This window comes from Anomaloglossus baeobatrachus, chromosome 8, assembly GCF_048569485.1.
Source record: "Anomaloglossus baeobatrachus isolate aAnoBae1 chromosome 8, aAnoBae1.hap1, whole genome shotgun sequence".
Classification (NCBI taxonomy): Eukaryota; Metazoa; Chordata; class Amphibia; order Anura; family Aromobatidae; genus Anomaloglossus; species Anomaloglossus baeobatrachus.
The window spans coordinates 4,960,808-4,974,063 of NC_134360.1; the positions used below are offsets into that span (position 1 = coordinate 4,960,808).

Consider the following 13,256-nt stretch of genomic DNA (forward strand, 5'->3'; position numbering starts at 1 on the left):
CTGGGGCACCGAAACTTCGAGACTGTACTGATATATCTTGATGACGTCATTGTGTATTCCAAGACGTATGAGGAACATCTGGAGCACCTGGCCGAGGTGTTTGAAGCATTGTCAAAGTTTGGTATGAAACTAAAGCCTTCAAAATGCCATTTGCTGAAGCCGAAGGTTCAGTATCTTGGGCATGTGGTCAGTGCGGATGGTGTGGCACCAGACCCTGAAAAGGTCACTCCTATCAGAGACTGGCCAAAGCCAACAACTGTCAAAGAGGTGCGTCAGTTCTTGGGGCTGGTAGGATACTACAGGAGGTTCATAAAGGACTTCACGAAAATAGCGGCGCCTTTGCAAGATCTCCTGGTAGGCCAGACCAAAAAGGGCAAGACTTCCGGCCCTCCGTTTGAATGGGGTGAGAAAGAAGAAGACTCTTTCAAGCACATGAAGTGGGCCCTGACCGGTGAGGAAATCCTGGCCTACCCTGATTATAATCTGTCATTCGTGCTGTACACAGATGCCAGTAATGTGGAATTGGGAGCTGTGGTGTTGCAGGTGCAGAATGGCAAAGAACGTGTAATTGCCTTTGCAAGCAGGAAGCTCCGTCCTACTGAGAGAAACCCAGAAAACTACAGTTCGTTCAAGCTGGAATTCCTGGCCTTAATCTGGGCCGTCACTGAACGATTCAAGCACTACCTGGCATCTGCGAAGTTTACCATATTTACGGATAACAACCCGCTTACTCACTTGGACTCCGCAAAACTAGGTGCACTAGAGCAGCGATGGATGGCCCGGTTGTCAAACTATGACTTCACCATCAAATATTGGGCAGGCCGCAAAAACGCTAACGCTGATGCATTGTCGAGAATGCCCCATTTACCAGATGCAGGAGAAGACTCGGATGAGCTAGAAGAGATAGAGCTGCCGGCTTTTCACCGCAACAGTGCATCCCAGTGTAACCAAGGTGTTAAAGGCAAACGCCAAGAGGCCACGCTGAACCCGTTACCTTACCACGGGTGGGAGGAAACGCAAGACAGCGATCCGGCTGTTTGCCTAGTTAAAGAGCTAATAATCCAACCAGACTCAAGTCTTAGGGGCACTTTGCACACTACGACATCGCAGGCCGATGCTGCGATGTCGAGTGCGATAGTCCCCGCCCCCGTCGCAGCAGCGATATGTGGTGATAGCTGGCGTAGCGAAAGTTATCGCTACGCCAGCTTCACACACACACTCACCTGCCGTGCGACGTCCCTGTGGCCGGCGACCAGCCTCCTTGTTAAGGGGGCGGGTCGTGCGGCGTCACTGCGACGTCACACGGCAGGCGGCCAATCAGAGCGGAGGGGCGGAGATGAGCAGGATGTAAACATCCTGCCCACCTCCTTCCTTCCGCATATCCTACGGAAGCCGCAGTGAGGCCGGTAGGAGACGTTCCTCGCTCCTGCGACTTCACACACAGCGATGTGTGCTGCCGCAGGAGCGAGGAACAACATCGGACCGTCGCGTCAGCGTAATCATGGATTACGCCGACGCTGCACCGATGATACGATTACGACGCTTTTGCGCTCGTTAATCGTATCATCCAGCCTTTACACACTGCGATGTCGCATGCGATGCCGGAAGTGCGTCATTTTCAATTTGACCCCACCGACATCGCACCTGCGATGTCGCAGTGTGCAAAGTGCCCCTTAGCCCAGATGCCCCACCGGAAGCACAACACCTGTGGAAGGAAAAGAGAAGATTGTTCATCTACAGGGGTAGGCTATGCAGACATTACATCAACCCCCGAACCTATGAGAGGGTGTGGCAAATAGTGGTACCGAAGAGAGATGTTCAGATGGTGCTGGAGGCGTACCATGACGGAGCAGGACACTTCGGGTGGAAGAAGCTTGAGGTACTGTTACGCCACAGATTCTATTGGGTTGGCATGAGAACTACCATTGAGAACTGGTGCCGAAACTGTGGCCCATGCAACCTGAGAAGAAAGCATCGTGACAGTCAAAGAGCTCCACTACAACCAATTGTCACCAAGCAGCCGCTGGAACTTGTAGCCTTGGACCATGTGAAATTGACACCCAGTAGATCCGGTTATACGTATGCCCTCACTATGGTGGACCACTATTCCCGGTTTCTGGTGGTAGTACCTGTAAAGGACTTGACAGCAAGAACCGCAGCGAGAACCTTTCAAGCCTACTTCTGCAGACCACATGGCTACCAGGAACAGGTGTTGACGGATCAAGATTCTGCATTCGAAGCTGAAGTGTTCCAGGAGTTTTGCAACCTGTATGGATGTAAGAAAATCCGAACCACACCGAATCACCCACAGACAAACGGCATGTGTGAGAAAATGAACCAGGTTGTTATAGACCTGTTAAAAACCTTGCCCTTGGAAGAAAGAAGCATGTGGCCAGAGAAGTTACATGATTTAGTGGACATGTACAACAACATCCCTGTGAGTTCCACCAATTGCACGCCAGCATACTTGATGAGAGCAAGACCCGGGAAGTTATCAGTTGACTTAGAAATGGGAATTGTTGTTCCTGAAACCAGTTCACCTGAAGCTGATTGGGACACTAAGCGCCAAGAGCAGTACAAAAAGGTACAGGAGTGCGTAGAAAGAAGCCTAGACCAAATTAGAGAAAGGCAAGAGAAAGATTATAACAAGAATGCACCAGCTGCTCCTTTAATACCTGGAGAGATGGTTCTAAAAAGAAAAAGAAAGACCCATAAGCTTGATGACCAGTGGGAAGCAGAACCATACACAGTATTGCCCTCTAAATTTGACAACAAGAAAATCTGCTTAATCAGCAAGGATAAGGGAAAAACGTCAGCGGCAGTTTCTAGAGACCACCTTAAAAAATGTCCTGAACAGTTGAAGCAAAAAGAAGTAATCCCCTGTATACCTCAACCTAAAGAGGAAAAGAAAGAGAAGATGATAAGAACAGTACTTGGTGATTTTCCTGAAAGTTGGCCTCAGTACAATGGAGCCATAATTATACCATTATTGACTGGCGCTCAACCAGTAGAAGTCCCAGAAAGACTGGAAGAACCGGTCAACATTTCAGAAGAACTACCTGTCGCAGTAGAACCAGAGAACCCTGCTATTGGTGAACCTGCCAGTCCTATGGTAAGACTAAAGGCTACTTTACACACTGCGATATCGGTCCCGATATCGCTAGTGTGGGTACCCGCCCCCATCTGTTGCGCGACACGGGCATATCGCTGCCCGTGGCGCACAACATCGCCCAGAGCCGTCACACATACTTACCTGTCCGGCGACGTCGCTGTGACCGGCGAACCGCCTCCTTTCTAAGGGGGCGGTCCGTGCGGCGTCACAGCGACGTCACTGAACCGCCGCCCAATCGCAGCGGAGGGGCGGAGATGAGCGGGACGTAACATCCCGCCCACCTCCTTCCTTCCGCATAGCGGCCGGGAGGCAGGTAGGGAGACGTTCCTCGCTCCTGCGGCGTCACACGCAGCGATGTGTGATGCCGCAGGAACGAGGAACAACCTCGTTACTGCTGAAGTAACGATAATTGGGAATGGACCCCCGTGTCGCCGATTAGCGATTTTTCACTGTTTTGCAACGATGCAAAATCGCTAATCGATGTCACACGCAACGGCATCGCTAATGCAGCCGGATGTGCGTCACGAATTCCGTGACCCCAACGACTCCGCATTAGCGATGTCGTAGCGTGTAAAGCCCGCTTAAGACAACATTCACGCATACCAATATTGCGTAGATCCTCATGCAGACTAGTAGATAGTGCACGCATAGCACCAGCACTAGGTACCAGTACACTGCACCGACGAGTTGTGACACAGGCATTACGTAGGTCTAACCGTAGCAACTTTGGTCAGCCCCCGTCCCGTTATATAGAAGAATATTAAATAGAAAGTGTAGTAGTTATAAGTAAATCCGTAACCGTCAAGCGTGTTGAGCCTGCAGGACTTTTTGCATGAACTTTTGCATCTTCTTGAACTTTTATGGACCAATGGACCACAGAACTGGTAGTGGTCAAAAACATTCTTATATATACCATACTCACATTTTGCAGCGGAAGGACTGCATTTTTCTGTTTTATTGGTTTTTGTAATTTTTATTTTTTTAAGACTTTGTACTACTCTTTATTGTTCCTAATGTTTTATAAGTTTGTGTTTCCAGTCCAGGAGTACTGAATTTAACTAAGGGGGAATGTGGCACCCCAGGGTTCAGTTGCCACAAATATACCTGTACCTGGGCAGGGAAGGATCTCCACATTAGGTAATCCCACATACAACATTTCCACTTCAAGCCTGGAGGGGGAGCTCTACAAGTCGAGTTCAGGTGAGGTCCCCTTTAAAGCCAGGTTTGGAGGCGGAGTCAGAGAGACAGTTGATGGTTGGAGAAAAGGAGACTGTGCGAGCAGAGAGCGAGGGGAGACATCAACATGGAGAGGGCAGTGCTTAGCCCGCACAAGTAACTGTGTGACCGCCTGAGGAATCAAGAGTGAGGCAAAAGAGGAGTGACCGGGGAGGTGGAGCCAGACCGGTTCATCCCCAAGGAACAGCGCTGATTATCGGACACCGGCGTCCGAGATTGTGAGGGATCTAATCTGCCCAGCAATAAAGACCGGGGGCCAGAGAGACTGCAGATCTCCTGGCCGCAGCAGCACCTGAAGGCAAAGCCGCTACACAGAGCTTAGGGACCGCAGTGAGTACAGCAGTGCCCCTTAGAGAAGCTCCCGCCGCCTGCCATACAGGTGAAGACAGTGTGAGAGGGACAAGGTATAGCTCCAGGCAGCCTAGTACCAAGGAGAAACACAGCGCAGCAGGGAGGCCACACAACTGACCTGGTGCAGAGATCCTGAACTGTTCCCAGATTACCTAAAAACTGTTCACCTACGGGAAGCGTAAACAACTGGCTGCCTAACCATCACCCCAGAGGTCTGACCTGCAGCCCCAGTAACCAGAGAGAGAGGGGAGCCAGCACGATCTGAAAATGGCATGCATCATATAAAAAGTGCAAATTCACAGATTTATTCCAACTGTACTGTAATATAAATGAGATTTTTAGCAAATAATTGATCAATTCTTTGAGCCACCCCTGCCAACGTCACGGCAAATCTCAATAGGGGGGTCCTACTCTATATTCTGTATTTCATGTGCCATTTTTTTTTTCTCTTTTTTTTTTTTCTCTGTTTTGACCGTAGTTATGCTACAAATCTGGTGTCTGACCAACACCATACCATGCACGCCTGATTTTGGTTTGCAATGTATTCCTCCTGTTGGTGGCTGTTCAGACTCAGTTACCTCACCCCTTTCCACAGGCAATGCTAATTAAGCACCATTCTTGGATCTGGTCCGCCTTTATCAATGGCTGCTGTTTGACACTGGGAGGATCAGTTCTGATATAGCCCTGGTATGTGTAGGGCTTGCTCCACATGCTGGGACCTGGGCTGGTCTCTATCCACAAGTGCCTTTTTTGCAACATGGAAGCGGCTATATACAGGTTGCAGGTATGTGTGCTCCATTATGGTTCTGCTTTTAACTTTATCTAGGAGGCCGCATGGCACATGAAATACAGAATGTAGAGTAGGACCCCCCTATTGAGATTTGCCGTGACGTTGGCAGGGGTGGCTCAAAAAATTGATCAATTATTTGCTAAAAATCTCATTTTTTATTATAGTACAGTTGGAATAAATTTGTGAATTTTCACTTTTTATATGATGCATGCCAATTTCAGATCGTGCTGGTTCCCCTTTTTTTAGCCCCAGTAACCATACTGGAACCGTAGGTGGCGTCACGAAATACTTTTATTTATTTATTTTTCTTTATTATTTTCTTTTTTTTTTTTTTTTTTATTATTTATTGACTTTCAGCGACCACCAGGGCCACGGAACTGGGCACAGGCCCCCGTGACATAATCCCATTAACCAACACCCAGAACCGAGTACCCCACGGCCCTGGGGCGGTTCATATTCATGAACTGATAGTGGTTCTATTGGTGTAGTCACTTACTGATCATGGTTCTTGTGCGCTATTAAACTACTGATGATGGTTCTGGTGTTGTAATTTCTGTACTGATGATGATGTGTTCATGTCCTGATTTCGATAGCTGTATTCATGTGCTACTGATGGTTCTGGTGCTGTATTCATAATCTAATGGTGGTTTCACTGGTGCATTCATGTACTAATGATGGTTCTGGTACTGCATTTGTGTACTGGTGGTGGTTCTGGTGTTGTATTACTCTATTGATAGTGGTTCTGATGATGTGTTCATATACTAATGATGGTTGCATGGCTGTATTGCATTGCTGATGGTTCTGGTGATGTATTCATATACGGATGATGGTTCTGGTGCTGTATTTATGTACTGATGGTGGTTCTGGTGTTCTATTACTGTACTGATGATGGTTCTGGTAATGTGTTCATGATATATCTATGAAAGTTTGTTATCAATGTAATCGAATAGACTTGGAGAGTCATGTTAACTGGTCAGTTAAATCATGCAATGAATATCTTACAGCAAAACTTAAAAAATCATTGACAGAATTGAGATTATTCACTGTACATTGCACTGCAGCGATGGACGTCAGTTTCCATTGTTTCCTTAGGGAGCAGAAAAGTTAGAACTGCTGCCACTCTGAAATCATCATTAAAGGGCCTCTGTCAGCACAGGATGACTGTTCACACCAAGCACTGATGCTCATGCAGGGCTGATCATTTAAATATAGAGAGTTCCATCAGCAACGTCAGAGGATGATGACTTCTGAGGGTCCAGTGGTGCCTCGGGTTTGGGACATGATCTGGTAACCTTGTGCTGCAGGGTCAGTTTCCTTACCTGTTGAGCCACAGTCTGGTCAGTCCCTGGCCAAATGCTGATGGTCTTTTAGCTTTGCTTTTCTCCTTTTGGTTCTCACTTACATTCTGTGTCCTATCACCTCTCGGGTGGGGCTATTTATGCTTTCCTTCTCCAGCCATCTCTGCTCAGTATATTTCTATCCGGATTTCTACTAAGGCGTTCCAGCCCTGCAGATAAGGGATTAGGCAGAGCCTAGTGTTGTTTTCTCTGTGTTTTCTCATTTGACTTTCCTACTCCTATCTGTTGCTGTGATTTTTCCCTTGCTGCATTCATCCGCTTGTGCTTGTGATTTATGTTTCCACATGTTGTGCACTTCTCTGACTCTCCCTTGTCTGTCTCTGCCCTTGTCTGTCTCTGCCCTTGTCTGTCTCTTCCCTTGTCTGTCTTTTCCCTTGTCCCGTCTCCGCCCTTGTCTGCCTCTGCCCTTGTCTGTCTCCGCCCTTGTCTGTCTCCACATGTTGGACGCTTGCCTGTCTCCGCCCTTGCCTGCCTCCACCCTTGTCTGTCACTGCCTTTGCCCTTGTCTGTCTCTGCCCTTGTCTGTCTCTGCCCTTGTCTGTCTCTCTCTTGTCTGTCTCCGCCCTTGTCTGCCTCTGCCCTTGTCTGTCTCCACATGTTGGACGCTTGCCTGTCTCCGCCCTTGCCTGTCTCCGCCCTTGCCTGCCTCCACCCTTGTCTGTCACTGCCTTTGCCCTTGTCTGTCTCTGCCCTTGTCTGTCTCTGCCTTTGTCTGTCTTTGCCCTTGTCTGTCTCTGCCCTTGTCTGTCTCTGCCCTTGTCTGTCTCTCTCTTGTCTGTCTCCGCCCTTGTCTGCCTCTACCCTTGTCTGTCTCCGCCCTTGTCTGTCTCCACATGTTGGACGCTTGCCTGTCTCCGCCCTTGCCTGTCTCCGCCCTTGCCTGCCTCCACCCTTGTCTGTCACTGCCTTTGCCCTTGTCTGTCTCTGCCCTTGTCTGTCTCTGCCTTTGTCTGTCTTTGCACTTGTCTGTCTCCGCCCTTGTCTCTGCCTTTGTCTGTCTTTGCCCTTGTCCGTCTCTGCCCTTGTCTGTCTCTGCCCTTGTCTGTCTCTGCCTTTGTCTGTCTTTGCACTTGTCTGTCTCCGCCCTTGTCTCTGCCTTTGTCTGTCTTTGCCCTTGTCTGTCTCTGCCCTTGTCTGTTTCTGCCCTTGTCTGTCTCTCTCTTGTCTGTCTCCGCCCTTGTGTGTCTCCACCCTTGTCTGTCTCTGCCTTTGCCCTTGTCTGTCTCTGCCTTTGTCTGTCTTTGCACTTGTCTGTCTCCGCCCTTGTCTCTGCCTTTGTCTGTCTTTGCCCTTGTCTGTCTCTGCCCTTGTCTGTCTCTGCCCTTGTCTGTTTCTGCCCTTGTCTGTCTCTCTCTTGTCTGTCTCCGCCCTTGTGTGTCTCCGCCCTTGTGTGTCTCCACTCTTGTTTGTCTCCGCCCTTGTCTGTCTCCGCCCTTGCCTGTATCTGCATGCTTGCACTATCTGATTGGATGTGTTAGCAGCCTAATCTTTGGACCCTTAGGAGGTGCGGGGCAGAACTCCACGGCCTTTCAGGCAGACAAGTCTGGGTCGTTGGTTTCTAATCTTGTGACTATGGGTTATTCCAGCCATTATGGCTCTGGCCACAAACCAGATCCAAACATAGAAAACCCTCGGCCTGTACTAATCTAACATCTGTGGTGATTTGTAGCCTCGTGTACAAGAGCGTTCCTATTCACTGACAGCAAGCAGAGCGGTAGATCCTATCACTGATATTACACGGATTTCACTTATTATACAGTATATGTCTAGATCCATAATCTGCCAAAAATATAGGTACAGTATATAGTGCAGTATATAGTACAGTATATAGTGCAGTATATTATATATTATGTAGGTACAGTATATAGTACAGTATATTATACATTATGTAGGTACAGTATATAGTACAGTATATTATACAGTATATAGGTACAGTATATAGTGCAGTATATTATACATTATGTAGGTACAGTATATAGTACAGTATATTATACAGTATATAGGTACAGTATATAGTGCAGTATATTATATATTATATAGGTACAGTATATAGTGCAGTATATTATACATTATGTAGGTACAGTATATAGTACAGTATATTATACAGTATATAGTGCAGTATATTATATATTATATAGGTACAGTATATAGTACAGTATATTATATATTATATAGGTACAGTATATAGTGCAGTATATTATACATTATGTAGGTACAGTATATAGTACAGTATATTATACAGTATATAGTGCAGTATATAGTGCAGTATATTATATATTATATAGGTACAGTATATAGTGCAGTATATTATATATTATATAGGTACAGTATATAGTGCAGTATATTATATATTATATAGGTACAGTAAATAGTGCAGTATATTATATATTATATAGGTACAGTATATAGTGCAGTATATTATATATTATATAGGTACAGTAAATAGTGCAGTATATTATATATTATATAGGTACAGTATATAGTGCAGTATATTATATATTATATAGGTACAGTATATTGTGCAGTATATTATACAGTATATAGGTACAGTATATAGTGCAGTATATTATATATTATATAGGTACAGTAAATAGTGCAGTATATTATACATTATGTAGGTACAGTATATAGTACAGTATATTATACAGTATATAGGTACAGTATATAGTGCAGTATATTATATATTATATAGGTACAGTATATAGTGCAGTATATTATACATTATGTAGGTACAGTATATAGTACAGTATATTATACAGTATATAGTACAGTATATAGTGCAGTATATTATATATTATATAGGTACAGTATATAGTGCAGTATATTATATATTATATAGGTACAGTATATTGTGCAGTATATTATACAGTATATAGGTACAGTAAATAGTGCAGTATATTATACAGTATATAGGTACAGTATATAGTGCAGTATATTATATATTATATAGGTACAGTATATTGTGCAGTATACTATACAGTATATAGGTACAGTATATAGTGCAGTATATTATATATTATATAGGTACAGTATATAGTGCAGTATATATACAGTATATAGGTACAGTATATAGTGCAGTATATTATATATTATGTAGGTACAGTATATAGTGCAGTATATTATACATTATGTAGGTACAGTATATAGTACAGTATATTATACAGTATATAGGTACAGTATATAGTGCAGTATATTATACATTATGTAGGTACAGTATATAGTACAGTATATTATACAGTATATAGGTACAGTATATAGTGCAGTATATTATATATTATGTAGGTGCAGTATATAGTGCAGTATATTATACATTATGTAGGTACAGTATATAGTACAGTATATTATACAGTATATAGGTACAGTATATAGTGCAGTATATTATATATTATATAGGTAGAGTATATAGTGCAGTATATTATACATTATGTAGGTACAGTATATAGTACAGTATATTATACAGTATATAGTACAGTATATAGTGCAGTATATTATATATTATATAGGTACAGTATATAGTGCAGTATATTATATATTATATAGGTACAGTATATTATGCAGTATATTATACATTATGTAGGTACAGTATATAGTACAGTATATTATACAGTATATAGGTGCAGTATATAGTGCAGTATATTATATATTATATAGGTACAGTATATAGTGCAGTATATTATATATTATATAGGTACAGTATATAGTGCAGTATATTATACATTATGTAGGTACAGTATATAGTACAGTATATTATACAGTATATAGGTACAGTATATAGTGCAGTATATTATATATTATGTAGGTACAGTATATAGTGCAGTATATTATATATTATATAGGTACAGTATATTGTGCAGTATATTATATATTATATAGGTACAGTATATAGTGCAGTATATTATACATTATGTAGGTACAGTATATAGTACAGTATATTATACAGTATATAGGTACAGTATATAGTGCAGTATATTATATATTATATAGGTACAGTATATAGTGCAGTATATTATACATTATGTAGGTACAGTATATAGTACAGTATATTATACATTATGTAGGTACAGTATATAGTGCAGTATATTATATATTATATAGGTACAGTATATAGTGCAGTATATTATATATTATATAGGTACAGTATATAGTGCAGTATATTATACATTATGTAGGTACAGTATATAGTACAGTATATTATACAGTATATAGTACAGTATATAGTGCAGTATATTATATATTATATAGGTACAGTATATAGTGCAGTATATTATATATTATATAGGTACAGTATATAGTGCAGTATATTATACATTATGTAGGTACAGTATATAGTACAGTATATTATACAGTATATAGTACAGTATATAGTGCAGTATATTATATATTATATAGGTACAGTATATAGTGCAGTATATTATATATTATATAGGTACAGTATATAGTGCAGTATATTATATAGGTACAGTATATAGTACAGTATATTATACAGTATATAGGTACAGTATATAGTGCAGTATATTATATATTATGTAGGTACAGTATATTATACAGTATATAGTGCAGTATATTATACATTACGTAGGTACAGTATATAGTACAGTATATAGTGCAGTATATAGTACAGTATATAGTGCAGTATATTATATATTATATAGGTACAGTATATAGTGCAGTATATTATATATTATATAGGTACAGTATATAGTGCAGTATATTATACATTATGTAGGTACAGTATATAGTACAGTATATTATACAGTATATAGTACAGTATATAGTGCAGTATATTATATATTATATAGGTACAGTATATAGTGCAGTATATTATATATTATATAGGTACAGTATATAGTGCAGTATATTATATAGGTACAGTATATAGTACAGTATATTATACAGTATATAGGTACAGTATATAGTGCAGTATATTATATATTATGTAGGTACAGTATATTATACAGTATATAGTGCAGTATATTATACATTACGTAGGTACAGTATATAGTGCAGTATATTCGGTCTCCTGAGGGCAGCACTGGCCGCCGCTGTGTCTGCACCGAGCTCTGCTGCAGGCCTGACTAATCAAACCAGAGCCCGCATGAGCCAATAGGAAGAGGCGTAAGACGAAACCAATCAACGAGTGCGTTCCACAGAACCCGGAAGTGAGTGTGCAGCTGCTGTGTGCAGGACTGTATGGTGCGCTGTGTGACTGCCCTCCCATTACCCGCAGTGTCAGTGTGCTCTGCTCTCCCGCAGTCTGTGCAGTGTCAGTGTGCTCTGCTCTCCCGCAGTCTGTGCAGTGTGTTCTGCAGTCTGTGCTGTGTGCAGTGTGTTCTGCAGTCTGTGCTGTGTGCAGTGTGTTCTGCAGTCTGTGCTGTGTGCAGTGTGTTCTGCAGTCTGTGCTGTGTGCAGTGTGTTCTGCAGTCTGTGCTGTGTGCAGTGTGTTCTGCAGTCTGTGCTGTGTCGGTGTGCTCCGCTCTCCCGCGGTGTCGGTGTGCTCCGCTCTCCCGCGGTGTCGGTGTGCTCCGCTCTCCCGCGGTGTCGGTGTGCTCCGCTCTCCCGCGGTGTCGGTGTGCTCCGCTCTCCCGCGGTGTCGGTGTGCTCCGCTCTCCCGCGGTGTCGGTGTGCTCCGCTCTCCCGCGGTGTCGGTGTGCTCCGCTCTCCCGCAGTCTGTGCAGTGTCAGTGTGCTCTGCTCTCCTGCAGTCTGTGCTGTGTGCAGTGTGTTCTGCAGTCTGTGCAGTGTCGGTGTGCTCCGCTCTCCCGGGGTGTCGGTGTGCTCCGTTCTCCCGGGGTGTCGGTGTGCTCCGTTCTCCCGGGGTGTCGGTGTGCTCCGTTCTCCCGGGGTGTCGGTGTGCTCCGCTCTCCCGGGGTGTCGGTGTGCTCCGCTCTCCCGGGGTGTCGGTGTGCTCCGCTCTCCCGGGGTGTCGGTGTGCTCCGCTCTCCCGGGGTGTCGGTGTGCTCCGCTCTCCCGGGGTGTCGGTGTGCTCCGCTCTCCCGGGGTGTCGGTGTGCTCCGCTCTCCCGGGGTGTCGGTGTGCTCCGCTCTCCCGGGGTGTCGGTGTGCTCCGCTCTCCCGGGGTGTCGGTGTGCTCCGCTCTCCCGGGGTGTCGGTGTGCTCCGCTCTCCCGCGGTGTCAGTGTGCTCTGCAGTGTCTGCAGTGTTTTCGGCCTGCTGATGTGTAGCGTTAGCAGCGCACTGTGCGGTGTATGAGGCGGCGGCTCCGTCATGGCTCTGCCCGCTCTGCAGGGCACCGGGTACCAGCTCCGCAGGATCCTGGGTTTCTTCCCCCGGGATATCAGCCTCGCCTTTGCCTACGGATCTGCCGTCTTCAAGCAGATTGGGGCGTCACAGAGCAATGCGCAGGTGAGAGGGAGGAGACGGGGAGAGTATCACACAGTATAGAGGCACTGCC

General features: G+C 44.4%; 1 protein-coding gene across 1 annotated transcript in view; it reads left to right on the forward strand.

The window, feature by feature from the left end:
• Positions 1-12,725: 12,725 nt before the first annotated feature.
• TAMM41 (TAM41 mitochondrial translocator assembly and maintenance homolog) overlaps positions 12,726-13,256 on the forward strand; it is a 60,531-nt gene continuing 60,000 nt past the window's right edge. Inside the window, exon 1 of the mRNA XM_075320642.1 lies at positions 12,726-13,207. Within this exon, the coding sequence (XP_075176757.1) occupies positions 13,070-13,207 (138 nt within the window). The 5' untranslated portion in view covers positions 12,726-13,069. The remainder of the gene's footprint in view (positions 13,208-13,256) is intronic.